The 13,799-nt window shown below is 37.1% G+C and overlaps 1 protein-coding gene across 2 annotated transcripts in view; it reads right to left on the bottom strand.

Annotated features, from left to right (window-relative positions):
* Positions 1-13,799, bottom strand: part of LOC150094725 (E3 SUMO-protein ligase NSE2-like) — a 114,078-nt gene that overhangs the window by 74,600 nt on the left and 25,679 nt on the right. For both annotated transcript variants that reach the window (XM_090411448.1, XM_090411447.1), the window contains exon 2: positions 12,901-13,025. In XM_090411448.1, the coding sequence (XP_090267574.1) occupies positions 12,901-13,012 (112 nt within the window). In that variant the 5' untranslated portion in view covers positions 13,013-13,025. The remainder of the gene's footprint in view (positions 1-12,900; positions 13,026-13,799) is intronic.

The following is a 13,799-nucleotide window of genomic DNA, read 5'->3' as shown; positions in this document are numbered from 1 at the left end:
ATCGGGTAAATTTGTGGTCAATGAAAACAAAGTACTGTTCTCCAAATCTCTGGATTCATTGATACTTGGATTAAAAAGCAATATTTCCAAAAAAAAAAAAAAAATATCCAAATATTTCACTGAACTCTTTCAAAACAACTTCATACATAAATTATGTAAACATAAGTATGTGCATTACTACCTATTTGGATGTCTATGGGTTGCACTAACATAGCCCAGCCACTGGGTAGGGCTAATTAGCCCACCTCGGTGCCGGTCCCAAGCCCAGATAAATGGGGAGGGTTGGCGTCAGGAAGGGCATCCAGCCATAAAGAAACATGCCAAAACCAGGGATGAAATATCGAATAACAGAGAAAGGACAGCGGCTAGGGCGTCCCCCATAAGCAACGCACAGTTCTATCGACTGAGGACTGTGAGAAGTGGGCTTGGGCTACTGAACCAAGGACAGGTTCGGCTAAAGAAGAGAGTCCAAAAGAAAGACAGAGTGTGTAAAGTAAGAATCAGGTCACTGAATGTGGGTACAATGAATGAGAAGAGTAGGGAGATAGTAGACATGATGAAAAGAAGGAAGCTGAAGATCTTGTGCATGCAGGAGACAAGGTGGAAGGGCAATAAAGCAAAGGAGCTGGCGGAAGAATATAAACTGTTTTACAGCGGGGTGAATAAGAATGGAAGAAACGGAGTTGGAATCATCATCGACAAGGAGCTGAAGGGTGGAGTCTGCGAGGTGTGCCAGAAGAACGATCGGATTATGAGTTAAGCTTGAAATTGGAGGAAGCATGGCTGTGATAGTGTGTGGATACACTCCACAAGTAGGTTGTGATGAGGAAGAGAAAGAGGCATCCTGGTAGTGATGGGAATCCCTGATGGCAAGAGAGTGATCATCGGACCAGACCTGAATGGGCATGTAGGAAGGTGATGAAGTGGTGAAGAAAGGGTGCACGGGGGTTGGAGTAGTGGTGAAAGAAATGAAGAAGTAAAAGAATCGTAGAGCATGCTGGCCTTCGACCTGACTATAGCTAACACGTTAAGAAGAGAGTCAGACACCTGATAAGAGCGGGGATAGGATGAGTCAGATTGACTATATTATGTGCAGAAGGAAACATCTGAAGGAGGTGAAAAACTGTAAAGTGATTAATGGAGAAAGTGTAGCGGCACAGCATAGATTGGTTGTGGTAGACTGTGATATAAAAGGGGAAAAGAAGAATAGACAGAAGTGGCAGAAAGATAGGAAAATAAAGTGGTGGAAATTGAAAAAGGAAGGTCCAAGGAATGAGTTTAAAGAAAAGGTATTGGAAGGAATGAAGTTACCAGAGGATGTGGAAGAATGGTGGGATGTAAACAGTCGAAATATTAGGAAAATTGGAGAAGAGGTGCTCGGTATAACATCAGGAAAGGGGCCGCCCGAGGATAAACAGGCATGGTAGTGGAATGAGGAGATACAGTTGGAGATCAGGGAAAAGAAAGAGGCAAAGAAAAAATGGGACATGACTGGAACCAGAGCCGACAAGGAGGCATATAGATTAGCGAAGAAAAGTGCAAAGAGAGCTGTGGCAAGGGCAGTTGAAGAGGTTTATGAAGTACTGGAGAGAAATGGTGGTGAAGCTAAGTTGTTCAGAATAGCGAAAGCTAATCTCAACAACTTAGCTTCACATAAGGCCTCGAAAGACATAACATCAGTTAAGCAGACAAAGGACGCCACAGGAGTAGTACTACAAGAGGAGGACAAAATCAGAGGAAGATGGGAAGAATATTTTCGTAATCTACTAAATGAGGAGAATCCAAGAGAGATAGGTGCGAGGATGGAGAGGCAAACGAAGGATCTGTGCAGGACATAAACAGAGAGGAAGTGTATTGGGCACTGAGAAAAACGAAGAATGGAAAGGCTGTCGGGGCAGACCAGATACCTGGAGAAGTGTGGAGAAGAATGGACAGCAAGGGCATAGACATGTTATGGGATCTGATGAGGAAAATAGCCCAACAGGAAAATATACCAGAGGAATGGAGGAAAAGCATTCTCGTCCCAATCTACAAGGGAAAAGGAGATGTTCAAGATTGTGGAAACTATAGAGAGATCAAGCTGATGTCACACACATTGAAGATATGGGAAAGAGTAATTGAAGAAAGGATATGGCAGGAAACAAAAATTGGTGAGGAGCTGTTTGGATTTATGCCAGGAAGAGGGCAACGGATACAATATTTGTGCTAAGGCGATTGATGGAGAAATATAGGGAGATGCAGGCAGAGCTACATATGATGTTTATAGACCTGGAAAACATACAACAGAGTGGCCAGACAGGAGGTATGGAGGTGTATGAGGAAGAAAGGGGGGGTGTCAGAAAAGTACGCAAGGTTAGTGAAGGAGATGTATGAGGGAGCGAAAACTCAGATCAGGTCTAGTGTTGGCATGACAGAGGAGTTCCCCATTGCCGTAGGGCTCCATCAGGGATCAGCTCTGAGCCCCTACCTCTTTGATCTGGTAATGGATGTACTAGTGGAGGACGTCAAGAAGGAGGCGCCATGGAGCATGATGTTTGCCGATGATATTGTTCTCTGCGAATCATCTTGAAAAGACCCTAGAAGAGTGGAGAAAGGTACTGGAGGAGAGCGGCATGAAAATTAACTGGGTAAAGACCGAATATATATCAACGGGGAGTGACGAGGATATGATCATACGACTCCAGGGTGAAAGGCTAACTTCAGGGAAGAAATTCAAGTACCTCGGGTCAGTCGTCGAGAGGAATGGTGACCTGGATGAGGAAATACAGTACCAAATAACATGCGGCTGGATGAGCTGGAGGAAGATGAGTGGGGTCCTGTGTGACAAGAGAGTGAGTTGTAAGATGAAAGGAAAGCTGTATAAGATGGTGGTGAGGCCAGCAATGCTCCATGGTGCAGAGACGTGGCCTATAACAAAGGCACAGGAGGGGATGCGGATGTTGAGATGGATGAGTGGTGTGACAAAGAAGGACAGGATAAGGAATGACTACATCAGAGGGACGATCAAGATGGGACTGATCGGTAAGAAGGTACAAGAAAGCAGGCTGAGGTGGTTCGGTCATGTAGAGAGAAGATGCGAGGAGTATGTTGGTAAACAAGTGGAGCATATAGAGGTGGAGGGAAGGAGGAAAAGAGGCAGGCCCAAACTCAGATGGAGGGATAAGATGTCAAAGGATCTTAGGGATGGAGTCAGGAAGATGCCCTAGACCAGAGAATCTGGAAGAAGAAGATTAAAGATGAAACGCCGACCCCATTTAACACGAGATAAGGTATAGCGAAAGAAGAAGATGGGTTGCACTAACATGGCAAACAGTGGCAGTGTGTTGGATCCCAGTGATAGTGGTCTGGAAGAAAGGATAGTAAAAAAAGACACAAGAGAAGTAGAGCAAAGAATACAGGAAATAAAAGAGGGAGAATGAAAAGTGCCAGTACCATCCCTGGGACCATCACTACAAACAAGTGTATGATAATGCTATTATACATGTCCACAAGGCAATGTGCTTTGCATTATGGGAGATACTAAAACAAGGAGTGATGAGAGCTTGGTCCACCTTTACCATGAGTTGCCTTAGTCCTGAAGATACTTCAGGAACAAACTTTGTTTGCTTACATTTGGATAAAGGATTAAACTAAATTTATTATAGACTAACCAAGTGAAAAAAAAAAACTTCCAATATAATGTTTTAGTTTCATTATATATTTTTTATTTGGTACTGCAGTAAATAATTTTCTGGATTCTAAAAGAAATAGAGTTAAAAGATACTGCAACAATTGGAATAATGATGATATAATAACATTGGTACAGCTGACAGGAATTTTTAAATAATAAATAAACAGTGCCATATAGTATACCAGTTCTGTAATAGTTGCAATTTGAAATATTTCTCTAATGACATTAATAATCTCTAATAACGATTTTTTAAATAATAAATAAACAGTGCCATATAGTATACCAGTTCTGTTACAGTTGCAATTTGAAATATTTCTCTAACAACCAGTTGAGTGCAGTGTCTTTTACAATGGCTAATTTCTCCTCTGAAGATGTCATTGTGAATTTCATGAAATATTAGTAACTTGAAGTATTTTCTTAAGGGGTGCTTAAGGGACAAAGCTGTATAACTGAGAGGAGACCTCCACATAGCCTTTAAAGGAATGCGGAGAACCGACAAGGGCTTCTGACCTAATGTCCAATCCTCACCTTCTCATGCTGCACCCTGTTGGGTATCTACCTGGATACCGAACAAATGAGGATGGGCTGGCAATTTGGGATTTAGCTGACCAAATTGTATTCTTATTGGCTTAAACCAATATATAAAATTATGGTACAACATGACAAAATTTCATGCCGGCTGGGGGGGCATCGCCAGGTTAAACAAGACTCCTGTTGTTGTTTTCACCAGGGAACCAGGGCGAATTGCAAAAAATCAGTCTGGAACAAATCTGAAAGCACACTCCAACTCAACATCACCAGAGGTAAAGATCAGTACTATCAATATAAGAAGCCTGAATGGCAAAGAAATGGAGCTAGCTGAGGAATAAGATAAGTACCAGATTGACATAACAGGGGTGACTGAAATAAAAAAAGACAAAAACTGGTGAGATCTTTCTGAGCAATAAATACAAAATGTTATATTCAGGAATGACAATCAAGAAAAAGAAGGAGTAGCCATAGTATTCAACAGGCTCATCTTCTTGAATGGCAGGCAGTCTCAAGTAGAGTAATGTGGGCTAATATCAGAATGGGGAATTGGACAATGAGACTCATTTGTGCCTATGGTCCTACAGAAGGTTCTACTAAGGTAGAAGTGGAGAAATTTTTTGATGCTTTAGAAAAAGCAACTGACACAATGAAAAAGGAAAAGTTGGTCCTTGTTGGGGATCTAAATAGCAGAGTATGAAATGACTGTCAGACATACAAAAATATTTTGGGAAAATTTGGAGAAAAAAGCAAAGCTAATAATAATGGCAAATATCTGTTAGATTTCTGCTCAGGATATGGACTGGTTATTACTAATACCATGTTCCGACATAAAAATATGCACAAATTCACATGGAAAGAATAAGCAAGGAATAAGAAAAGTCTCATTGACTATGTTATTGTTGATAGTGATGTTTTCTCCCTGGTGCAGAACACCAGGGAGAAAATTGGAAGTGATCACCATTTAGTCTTGAGCAGGATAAAATTTAATTTCATATTGAAAGAATAACATGTAAGAAAGTTTTTAAAGCGAATAAAAGTAGAGCAGCTCTCTCAGATGTGAACTGTAGACTAAAATTAAACATGTATCAGAATTGGAGATGTTAATGTCAGCTCTTTGCTTTATGCGGACAATGTTATACTTCTAAATAAATCTGCTACAAGTTTGCAAGATTCCCTGACTAAATTGAATAACTGTTGTAATAGATATGGTATGAAGGTCAGCATTAAAAAGACAAAGACAATGAAAATAGGTAGAATTGTTGAAAATGTCAATTGTGTTGTGAACTGGGAACCTGTGGAACAAGTAAAACATTTCAGCTACTTAGGCACAATTTTTTAGTGAAGATGGTAAATTAAATATGGAAATAGATAACAGAATCAACAAAGCTGGTATGGTAGGAAGTCAATTGAATAAATTCATATGGAATAAGAGAGAAATTAGTCGGAACACTAAATTAGCTGTATACAAGATAGTGTTCAAACCAGTTTTATCTTATGGATCTGAGAGCTGAGTCAGAAGAAAAACACTTGACCAAAGACTAGAGACTGCAGATATGAGAGTCCTGAGAAAGATTAGAGGTGTGAACAGATAGCATCAATGGCAATATCATATTAAAAATGAGAATATTAGGAAAGAACTTGACATTGTCAGCATCCAGGAATGCGTTAGCAGAGTTAATCTCAGGTGGTATGGTCACTTAAACAGAATGGGCGAGGAAAGATTAGCAATACAAGTGTTCTCTGCCAGGTTGGCAGGAAAACGACACAGAGGAAGACCAAGATATAGGTGGATTGATATGGCACAAAGTGCCTTAGATGATAGAAATATAAGATCTGATAATGTTGGAGTCTTGACAAGTAACAGACTGATTTGGAGATAAATTGTAGATAAGAAGTTAGTAATGATGTAAATTTTTCATGTAATACTATCATATCCTGAACACCCCTTGAGGGTACATGTCAGGAATTTGATGATGATGAAGTATTTTCTTTTCTTGCTTAATGTTGCTGATATTATGAAGAACTGCTAAAAATAACTACCAAAGTGTATGTTGTTCATTAAGTTTTATGTTTGGCCTCTAGATAAAGACTTCTGGATTATTTTGCCATTAATTCACTTACAATACTTGTAGTGTACAACAGGTTAACGATCTTTTTTTTTTTTTTTTTTTTTTAAATTTTATTATTTTTTTGTGGACAGGATTCACAATAAAGATAATGATCTGTTTCCTGAACAACTGGAGACAGTAATCAATGGAAAAAAAACAGGTAATGAAAGCTGTGTCAAAGAACACAGGTAGGCAGAATGAAAGTCAAGAATGAGAACAAGAATGAAAAAATACAAGCAACAAACGTTTGTATTTTTTCCAAGTTTAAAGTAAAACATATAGACAGAATTTATGAAAAAAGTGGTCATTATTAACCAGATTGTCCACTGAAGTTGATGTGCAACTATTTATTTTAACCAACTTCAAAAAAAGTAGTAATATAATGGTGATCCTAAAAATGCTTAATTTTATGTAAACATGCTTAGTACCATTTCTAGTAATGGGAGGAAGGAGAACACAATAAAGAAGGTTGTTCCAAAGAACACAAACAAATATATCTCTACTTCTAAACAACCAGAAAAGCAGCTCTAGCATCTTTCCTAAATTACTGATTTGATCAAATAATACTAGTAATTAACAAGTAATGAAAGAATTGTTTACAAAGAATTTCTAGTAATGGGAGGAAGGGGAACACAATAAAGAAGGTTGTTCCAAAGAACACAAACAAATATATCTGGACTTCTAAACAACCAGAAAAGCAACTCTAGCATCTTTCCTAAATTACTGATTTGATCAAATAATACTAGTAATAAACAAGTAATGAAAGAATTGTTTACAAGCAAATAAAAGCGCACGTGCGCACACACACACACACACACACACACACACACACACACCATCTTTTATTCCGTAGAGGAGAAAAAAAAAATCTGATAAACATAGCACTCATGACATAAAAACTCAGAAAAACAAATTATTATTACAAATCCAGCATGTCTTATAAGAACTTTTATAAAGAATGGATATATCTGGAACTACAGGGCTGGTGATTATGGAAAGCTTAGGACACAACTGAGAGCTATAGAATGGAAAGAGGAGCTGAGTAGGAAGGAGATTGAAATTTCATGGGCATCGATCAAGCGCAATTTAACCGCAGCAATGTCTGAGTGTATTCCAAAAGTGATATGGCTAAACAACACACGAGTAAAATGGATGAATGAAAAGATTAAGCAGGAAATCTGAAATAACGGCAGCACAGTGAAGACAAAACAAGATGAATGTTGGTAATGATCAGCTGCATGAACAGTATAAAGAGCATGTCAAAAAGGTCACTCAGTTGGTAAAGACTGAAAAAGTGCAGTATGAGAACAAATTAGCCAATCAAGATAAGAAAAATCCAGATGAGTTCTTTCGATATGTGGCAAGTAGAAGAAAAAAAGGACTATGGGAGGATGATACTGGCAGATTGGTAACCATTATGGAGGATGTACTTGAAGTATTCAACAAGTAGTTTATCAGTATATTTCGTCATCATGAAGGCACCATGAGGAATGGCTAGAGTGAAGAAGGGATGATGGAGGAAAGACGGATGGTGAATGAGCAGGAAGTATATGAGGCATTAAGTAAATCTGGTGCTAATAAGGCAATAGGACTTAACAGTATATCACCACATGTCTTGAGGGATTGCTCTATGGAATTAATGACACCTTTGGCACACTTGTTTAAGATGAGTCTTGTAATTGGGGAAAACTTTCCACTTCGCACAGAGAGAGATAAGGAAGAGACTAAGAATTATAGGTCAATCTGTGTGTCTGGGGTTGTTAAAGTGTTGGAGAAGTTAATGAGGACTAGGATTCAGAAGTGGGTTGATAAAAGCAGTATTCTGTTGGTCAACATACTGCCATGGGGAGGTCAAGTTTCAGCAATCTGGTTACATATTACAATAAGGTACAAATTCACTCGATAAAGTAGATGCATATACAGTAGTATACTTGTGTTTTACAAAGCCCTTTGATAGACTGCCATGTGACATGATGGTAGCTAAATCGAAACAGATGGGATAAGACAACAGACTAGTGAGTTGGAGAGTTGAGTAGTAATGAATTGTTGACAGCTAGTCAACCATTATTGTTTAACTTGTACATTAATGATGTTGGGACTGGCTTAACTGGAATGTGCAGTTATTTGGCAATGATGCAAAGTTGGGAAAAGCTATAAGAAGCAGAGCACGTGTTGTGGACTTGCAAGAGGATCTCCATAGACTATGTAAGTGGGCAAATGAACAGTGCTATTGGTTTAATGCTGCAAGATCTTGAAATGTGGTAGGCAAGGTTGGGATGTAGAGTATACAATTAATGGAGAAATTTTAAAGGAGGAGGAGATGAGATATCAGGAGTGATGGTGGACAAAAATTTGAAGTTTAGGAGGTTACATTACTAAAACTGTAAGAACAACATAATGGATTATGGAAATTATGAGGGCATTGACATGAAGAAACAAAGAGATTATGGTTCCCTTGTCTGATGCTTTGATCATGTCACATATCAGCTATTGTGCATAGGTTGTTTTCAGGGAGATGAGGATATATTTGAAAGGGTCTAGAGAAAATTTACTAAGTTAGTTTCGGATCTATAGAATGTCAGATAGGAGGAGAGATTCAAGAAATTTAACTTAGTTTTGTGAATAGAAGAAAGGATGTGATTGAGTCATAAGTTCGTTAACAGATTAATGTGGAGAAGATTTTTCATACAGTAGAAGGAAGCAAGGGTAGAACTAGAGACTATCCCTTTATAAGGAGGGTGTGAACAAGGGAGTGAGAAGCAGGCTCTTTGAATGGAAAATGACTGGTGAGTGGAATGCATTACCTGAAAGTGTGATGAGTGCAGAAGCTGTGAATGTATAATGCATATCATTATACATGTCTGTAAGGATATGTGCATTGCATTATCAGGATACTAAGGCAATTGATGTGAAGTCATTATTTGCTATATACAAGTAGCCCAGTTGTGAAGTGACTTCGTGAGCAAACTTTGTTTGCATACACTTGGATAAAGGATTAAACCAAGAATACAGTTTCTTGGCATCTTTAATTTATAGTCTAACTAAGAGAAATCAACATCTATATCTCTAACCCAGAGTATTATTAGGTCACTACCCAGACTGGGTCAAAACCAGTCTGGTTAGTGACCTTTCCCATAATGCATAGCATTATGGGAAATGTCCATAAGGATATGTGCATTGCATTATGGGATACTAAGGCAATTGATGTGAAGTCATCAGCTGCTATATACAAGCAGCCCAGTCATGAAGAAACTTCACATCCACATTTTGTCTGCATACACTTGAATAAAGGCCACTGGGTTACTTGTATATAATCTTCAATTTATAGTAAAAGCAAGTTAAAAAAAAACTTTCAACAGAGTATAGATTTTCCCAAGATGAGTCCTTTGTCTCCATGGAGGTCAGATGTTAATAACACCAACAACAGGCTTATATAAAAATATATTATTATTTTTATTATCTGAGACCTCCAGGGAGTCGAGGACTCATCGAGGAAGGCTGTAAATTACCCAACCCAACTATCATACCTACCCTTGAATTCATTCACACTAGATGCACTCACTATCAGTAAGGGCAAATTATTCCACTCACTCACTGCTCTCTAGGAGAAAAACCTAGCTCTTACCCCTTTCTTGACTGCAAATAAATTTAACTTCCATGGATGCCCCCGGGTTCTATCCCCACCTTCCATATAACGAAAAATTTCATCAGTTGAAATGCTATAACATCCATTCAAAAGTTTATAGACCTCTATCATATCACCCCTCTTTCTCCTGTTAACCAGAGTCTTTAATCCACATACTCACAATCTGTCCTCATAATCTAAATCCCATAATCAGGATATAAACTTTGTAACTCTTCTTTGCACCCTTTCCACAGCTTCTTTATCCCCTTGGAACCTGGGAGACTAAACCTGCACACAGTAATCCAAGTGTAGTCTTAATAAAGCCTTATAAAGAGGCAAAATTACTTCCTTATCCTTACATGTCAAGGTTCGCTTCAACATAGCAATTATTCTCTGAGTTGTATTTGCAACTTTTGCTATGTGACCTTTGAACTTTAAATTCTTATCCACCAATACACCAAGATCCCTTGCCTGTTCAGTTTCTTGTAGCATAATTCTGCTAATATAATATGCCGCCGGAACTCTAATCACGCCAAAGTGCATAACTTTACACTTACTAACATTAAACTGACAGTTATTTTCGTTTGCCCAGATTTCCAGTCTATTCAAATCATTTTGTAATTGCTGAATATCAGTAGCATCCCTGATTGCCCTGCTTATCTTCACATCATCAGCAAACAATTGCAAATCTGATGATAGACCCTGCTTGATGTCATTAATGTATAGATTGAACAATAATGGCCCAAGGACTGAATCCTGAGGTACGCCACTGGTTACCTTAAATCTGGCAGATTCACACCCAATGTATACCACTTTTTGATATCTGTCTGTCAACCATCCAACATTCCTTATAATATTAAACTGAAGCATTTATTAGTATCATGGCTATCATTTCCCAACATATACTTTTGATTCAAGGATACTAATGACAGTTCACATAAAGTTTACATATTATACCTTCTTCGCAAGAATTTTTTTTACAATTGATTTGCAAATTTACAGATTATCATCAATAACATAACTAACATTTTGTTGTTATTCTGGAGTCTTCTTCCTGCCACAACCGCCTGTTTTGCTAACTCTTCTATCATTGTTACAAGTGACTATACTACCTAATATCAACTCTTTCCACATATTACTGAATGTTAACAATGCCAAGTTTCTTTCTAAAAGGTCATTTTTATATCATTCTGCCACTAATGCCAATCAGAATGGTCCACTTCCCTGATTTTTTCAAAGAACAGCCATACCTGTGGTTCAAACTTTCAGACCCACAATTTATAATTGAACACAATTTTGTGTGTTGGGAAATTTGTTTCTTTCTTTCTTCATTTAGTAAGCTGCCACTATATAATTAACACTTAAGTGCTGGTTTTTGGTTTAGTGAAATGAAGGCAGCTAAGAATTAAAGTTTAATGACTAATATTTCATATCTGTTACAGATATTAAGGGTACAATATAATAATGTGTTCTAAACAATAGCATTCTTTGATGTTGCAAAATCACTTGATAGACTGCTGCTACCACATAACAAGGTTGTAAAAGCTGGAGATGAATAACTGGTTGATGTGATGGAGAGGAGACTAACTTTCTGAACAATACCAGAAAGTTGTTCATGGAAGGAGAGTAGGGGCCCAAGAAAGTAATAGTAACAAGCAGTATACTACATGGTTCTATTCTGTGGCTCCACCTACTGTTTATCTGGATATTAATTGTCTGCTGATGAGGCAAAGCTGGAAAGAATTATAAGAAGTGATGCTGATGTCATCCTCCTTCAGGAAGACTACATCTGGATGAACAAGTGGGAGTTGCCATTTTAATGTTAATAGTGCAAGGTATTGCACTTTTGCAATACAAAAGTGTATAAGGTATTAGGATATCCACCAATATAGTACACAGTACTGTGTTGGAAGAACTCTGCTTCATGAGGTGAAAGCTACACAGCTCATTATTGTTAGAATGATAAGGAGCATACTGACGAATAGAATGACCGTGTTAATGTATAAGACAACAGGTCAGACCACACATGGACTACTTTGCCTAGATTTTGTCAAATGTAAATTGCAGAGTTGAGTGGATAAATGGAAAGATGTTAGAAATGTTTAAGGTGATGGGATTTTACAGAATTAACACAAAGGATATGTGGAATGAGAGGAGAGAGAAGGGGCCATCCCTGGAAGGTGTGGTGAAGCATAATTTTTTTACATGAAGAGTGGTGGAGGAGCATGTATTCCTACTACAGCAGGAACATGCTGTAGTAGGATAACATGGAATGCATTATGAATGCAAGGAGTATAAATGAGTTTTTTTAAGGTTCAATATGTTAGATAATGTTCACTGAAAGAAATCTCCCACGTTTTGGTTATTCTCTTATCTTTTTGTATTTAATTTGTTATCTCCACTAAAAATTGTGCTTAAACAACTGAAATATGCTACTTATTTTATGGTTGAATTATTGAGAATGTAGTTTATGTTTTCTATTTTCCTGTTTTTGTAGGTTTTAATATTTTTATTAAGGATTTTTATACCAAATTTGTCATAACAATTATTTAATTTGACTAAAAGCTTTTTAATCATATTTATTCAAGAGATTAAATGTTATCTGCATAGAATAAGGAACTAAGCTTGCTAATTTTGAAATTCATGTTTAATATCCCACGAGTGCAACTTAGTATTGCCTGATTTCACAAGAATCCACCTTTCTGTACATTGCTCTGTATAATGTTCCATTATTGTTTTATAGTTCTATTTAAAAAGAAAATAACTTTAAATTTTTATTTTTAGAGGGATAAATAACTTAAAATACATTTTCATGAAAGAAAGCAAGATGAGAGCAGTAAGATAAAATCTTTTCATTTCTCACTCTCAAAAAAGGTGTGCAAATGCAGATTATGTTTTTAATGACCATTCTGATCAGAAAGGAAGTTCTGTAATTCATTATATGAAAAGATTAAAAATAAACTTACTCTTTTCCATCCTGGAGATGTCAGCAGCTATTGCTTTTGCAGCATTTATTCCATTTACAATATCAGACTTCATATTTTCCAGTTGCATTAAATCATGTTCTAAACTGGCCATGTTGAGATATCATCTATCATAAAAATAATGTTTTTTCATCCACAAACATTTTTTTAAAATTTTATTTTTTTATCATCATCACAAATTCCTAAGTGCCCACCCCTTCCCCCAAAGCATGTTTATGTTATTATCATCACAAGATCTCTGGGTATCTGGGAGGTCCTCACCATCAACAACAAAGCTCTAACTATGCTATGAACTTCTTCAACCATAAACTCATTCACTCACTATGGAGATGCTTTTCAAGTCCAGACTTGAAGAGAAGCTAAACATTTTGACCAGAATTCCAATAGGTTAAGATTACCTTCAGATTACACAACTTATATATGCAGGTTGATTGAGGAATTTCCAAAAGGCAAGAAAACTTGACCCAAATCTTTGGAGTATGCAACCATGTATACAGATGCAAAAAGAATCAGTTTCTCAATTTCATGATAAGTTAACTCACCTATTATATGATTATAAAACTGATGATTATGATTCTATACATTCTTCACAAAATGCATAGAATACAAAATATAAAATAAGGAAGGAATTACAAATAGAGGTAATAAATGATAAAATAAAAGAACACCTAAAGAACTGGAGAGAACAACATGTACAACAAATGGAGGAAGGAAGGGTACCAAAAGAAGTAATAAAATATAAAACCTAAAAGGGCTTCGAAGAGATAACAAATCCTCGGAAGAGAATGAAAGTATGGTCTTTCAGATGCTGAAACATGCTTTTAGTCTATAAATTGAAAGAAGATGATTAGGATGGAATTTTTGAAAAGAACTCATTTTAC

Source organism: Typopeltis vanoorti, chromosome 21 (assembly GCF_054136105.1).
Source record: "Typopeltis vanoorti isolate ZY-2024b chromosome 21, IOZ_Tvanoo_1.0, whole genome shotgun sequence".
NCBI classification, from domain to species: Eukaryota; Metazoa; Arthropoda; class Arachnida; order Uropygi; family Thelyphonidae; genus Typopeltis; species Typopeltis vanoorti.
The sequence above is the reverse complement of the archived record's forward strand: the minus strand, read 5'-3'. Positions and strand labels throughout refer to the sequence as shown.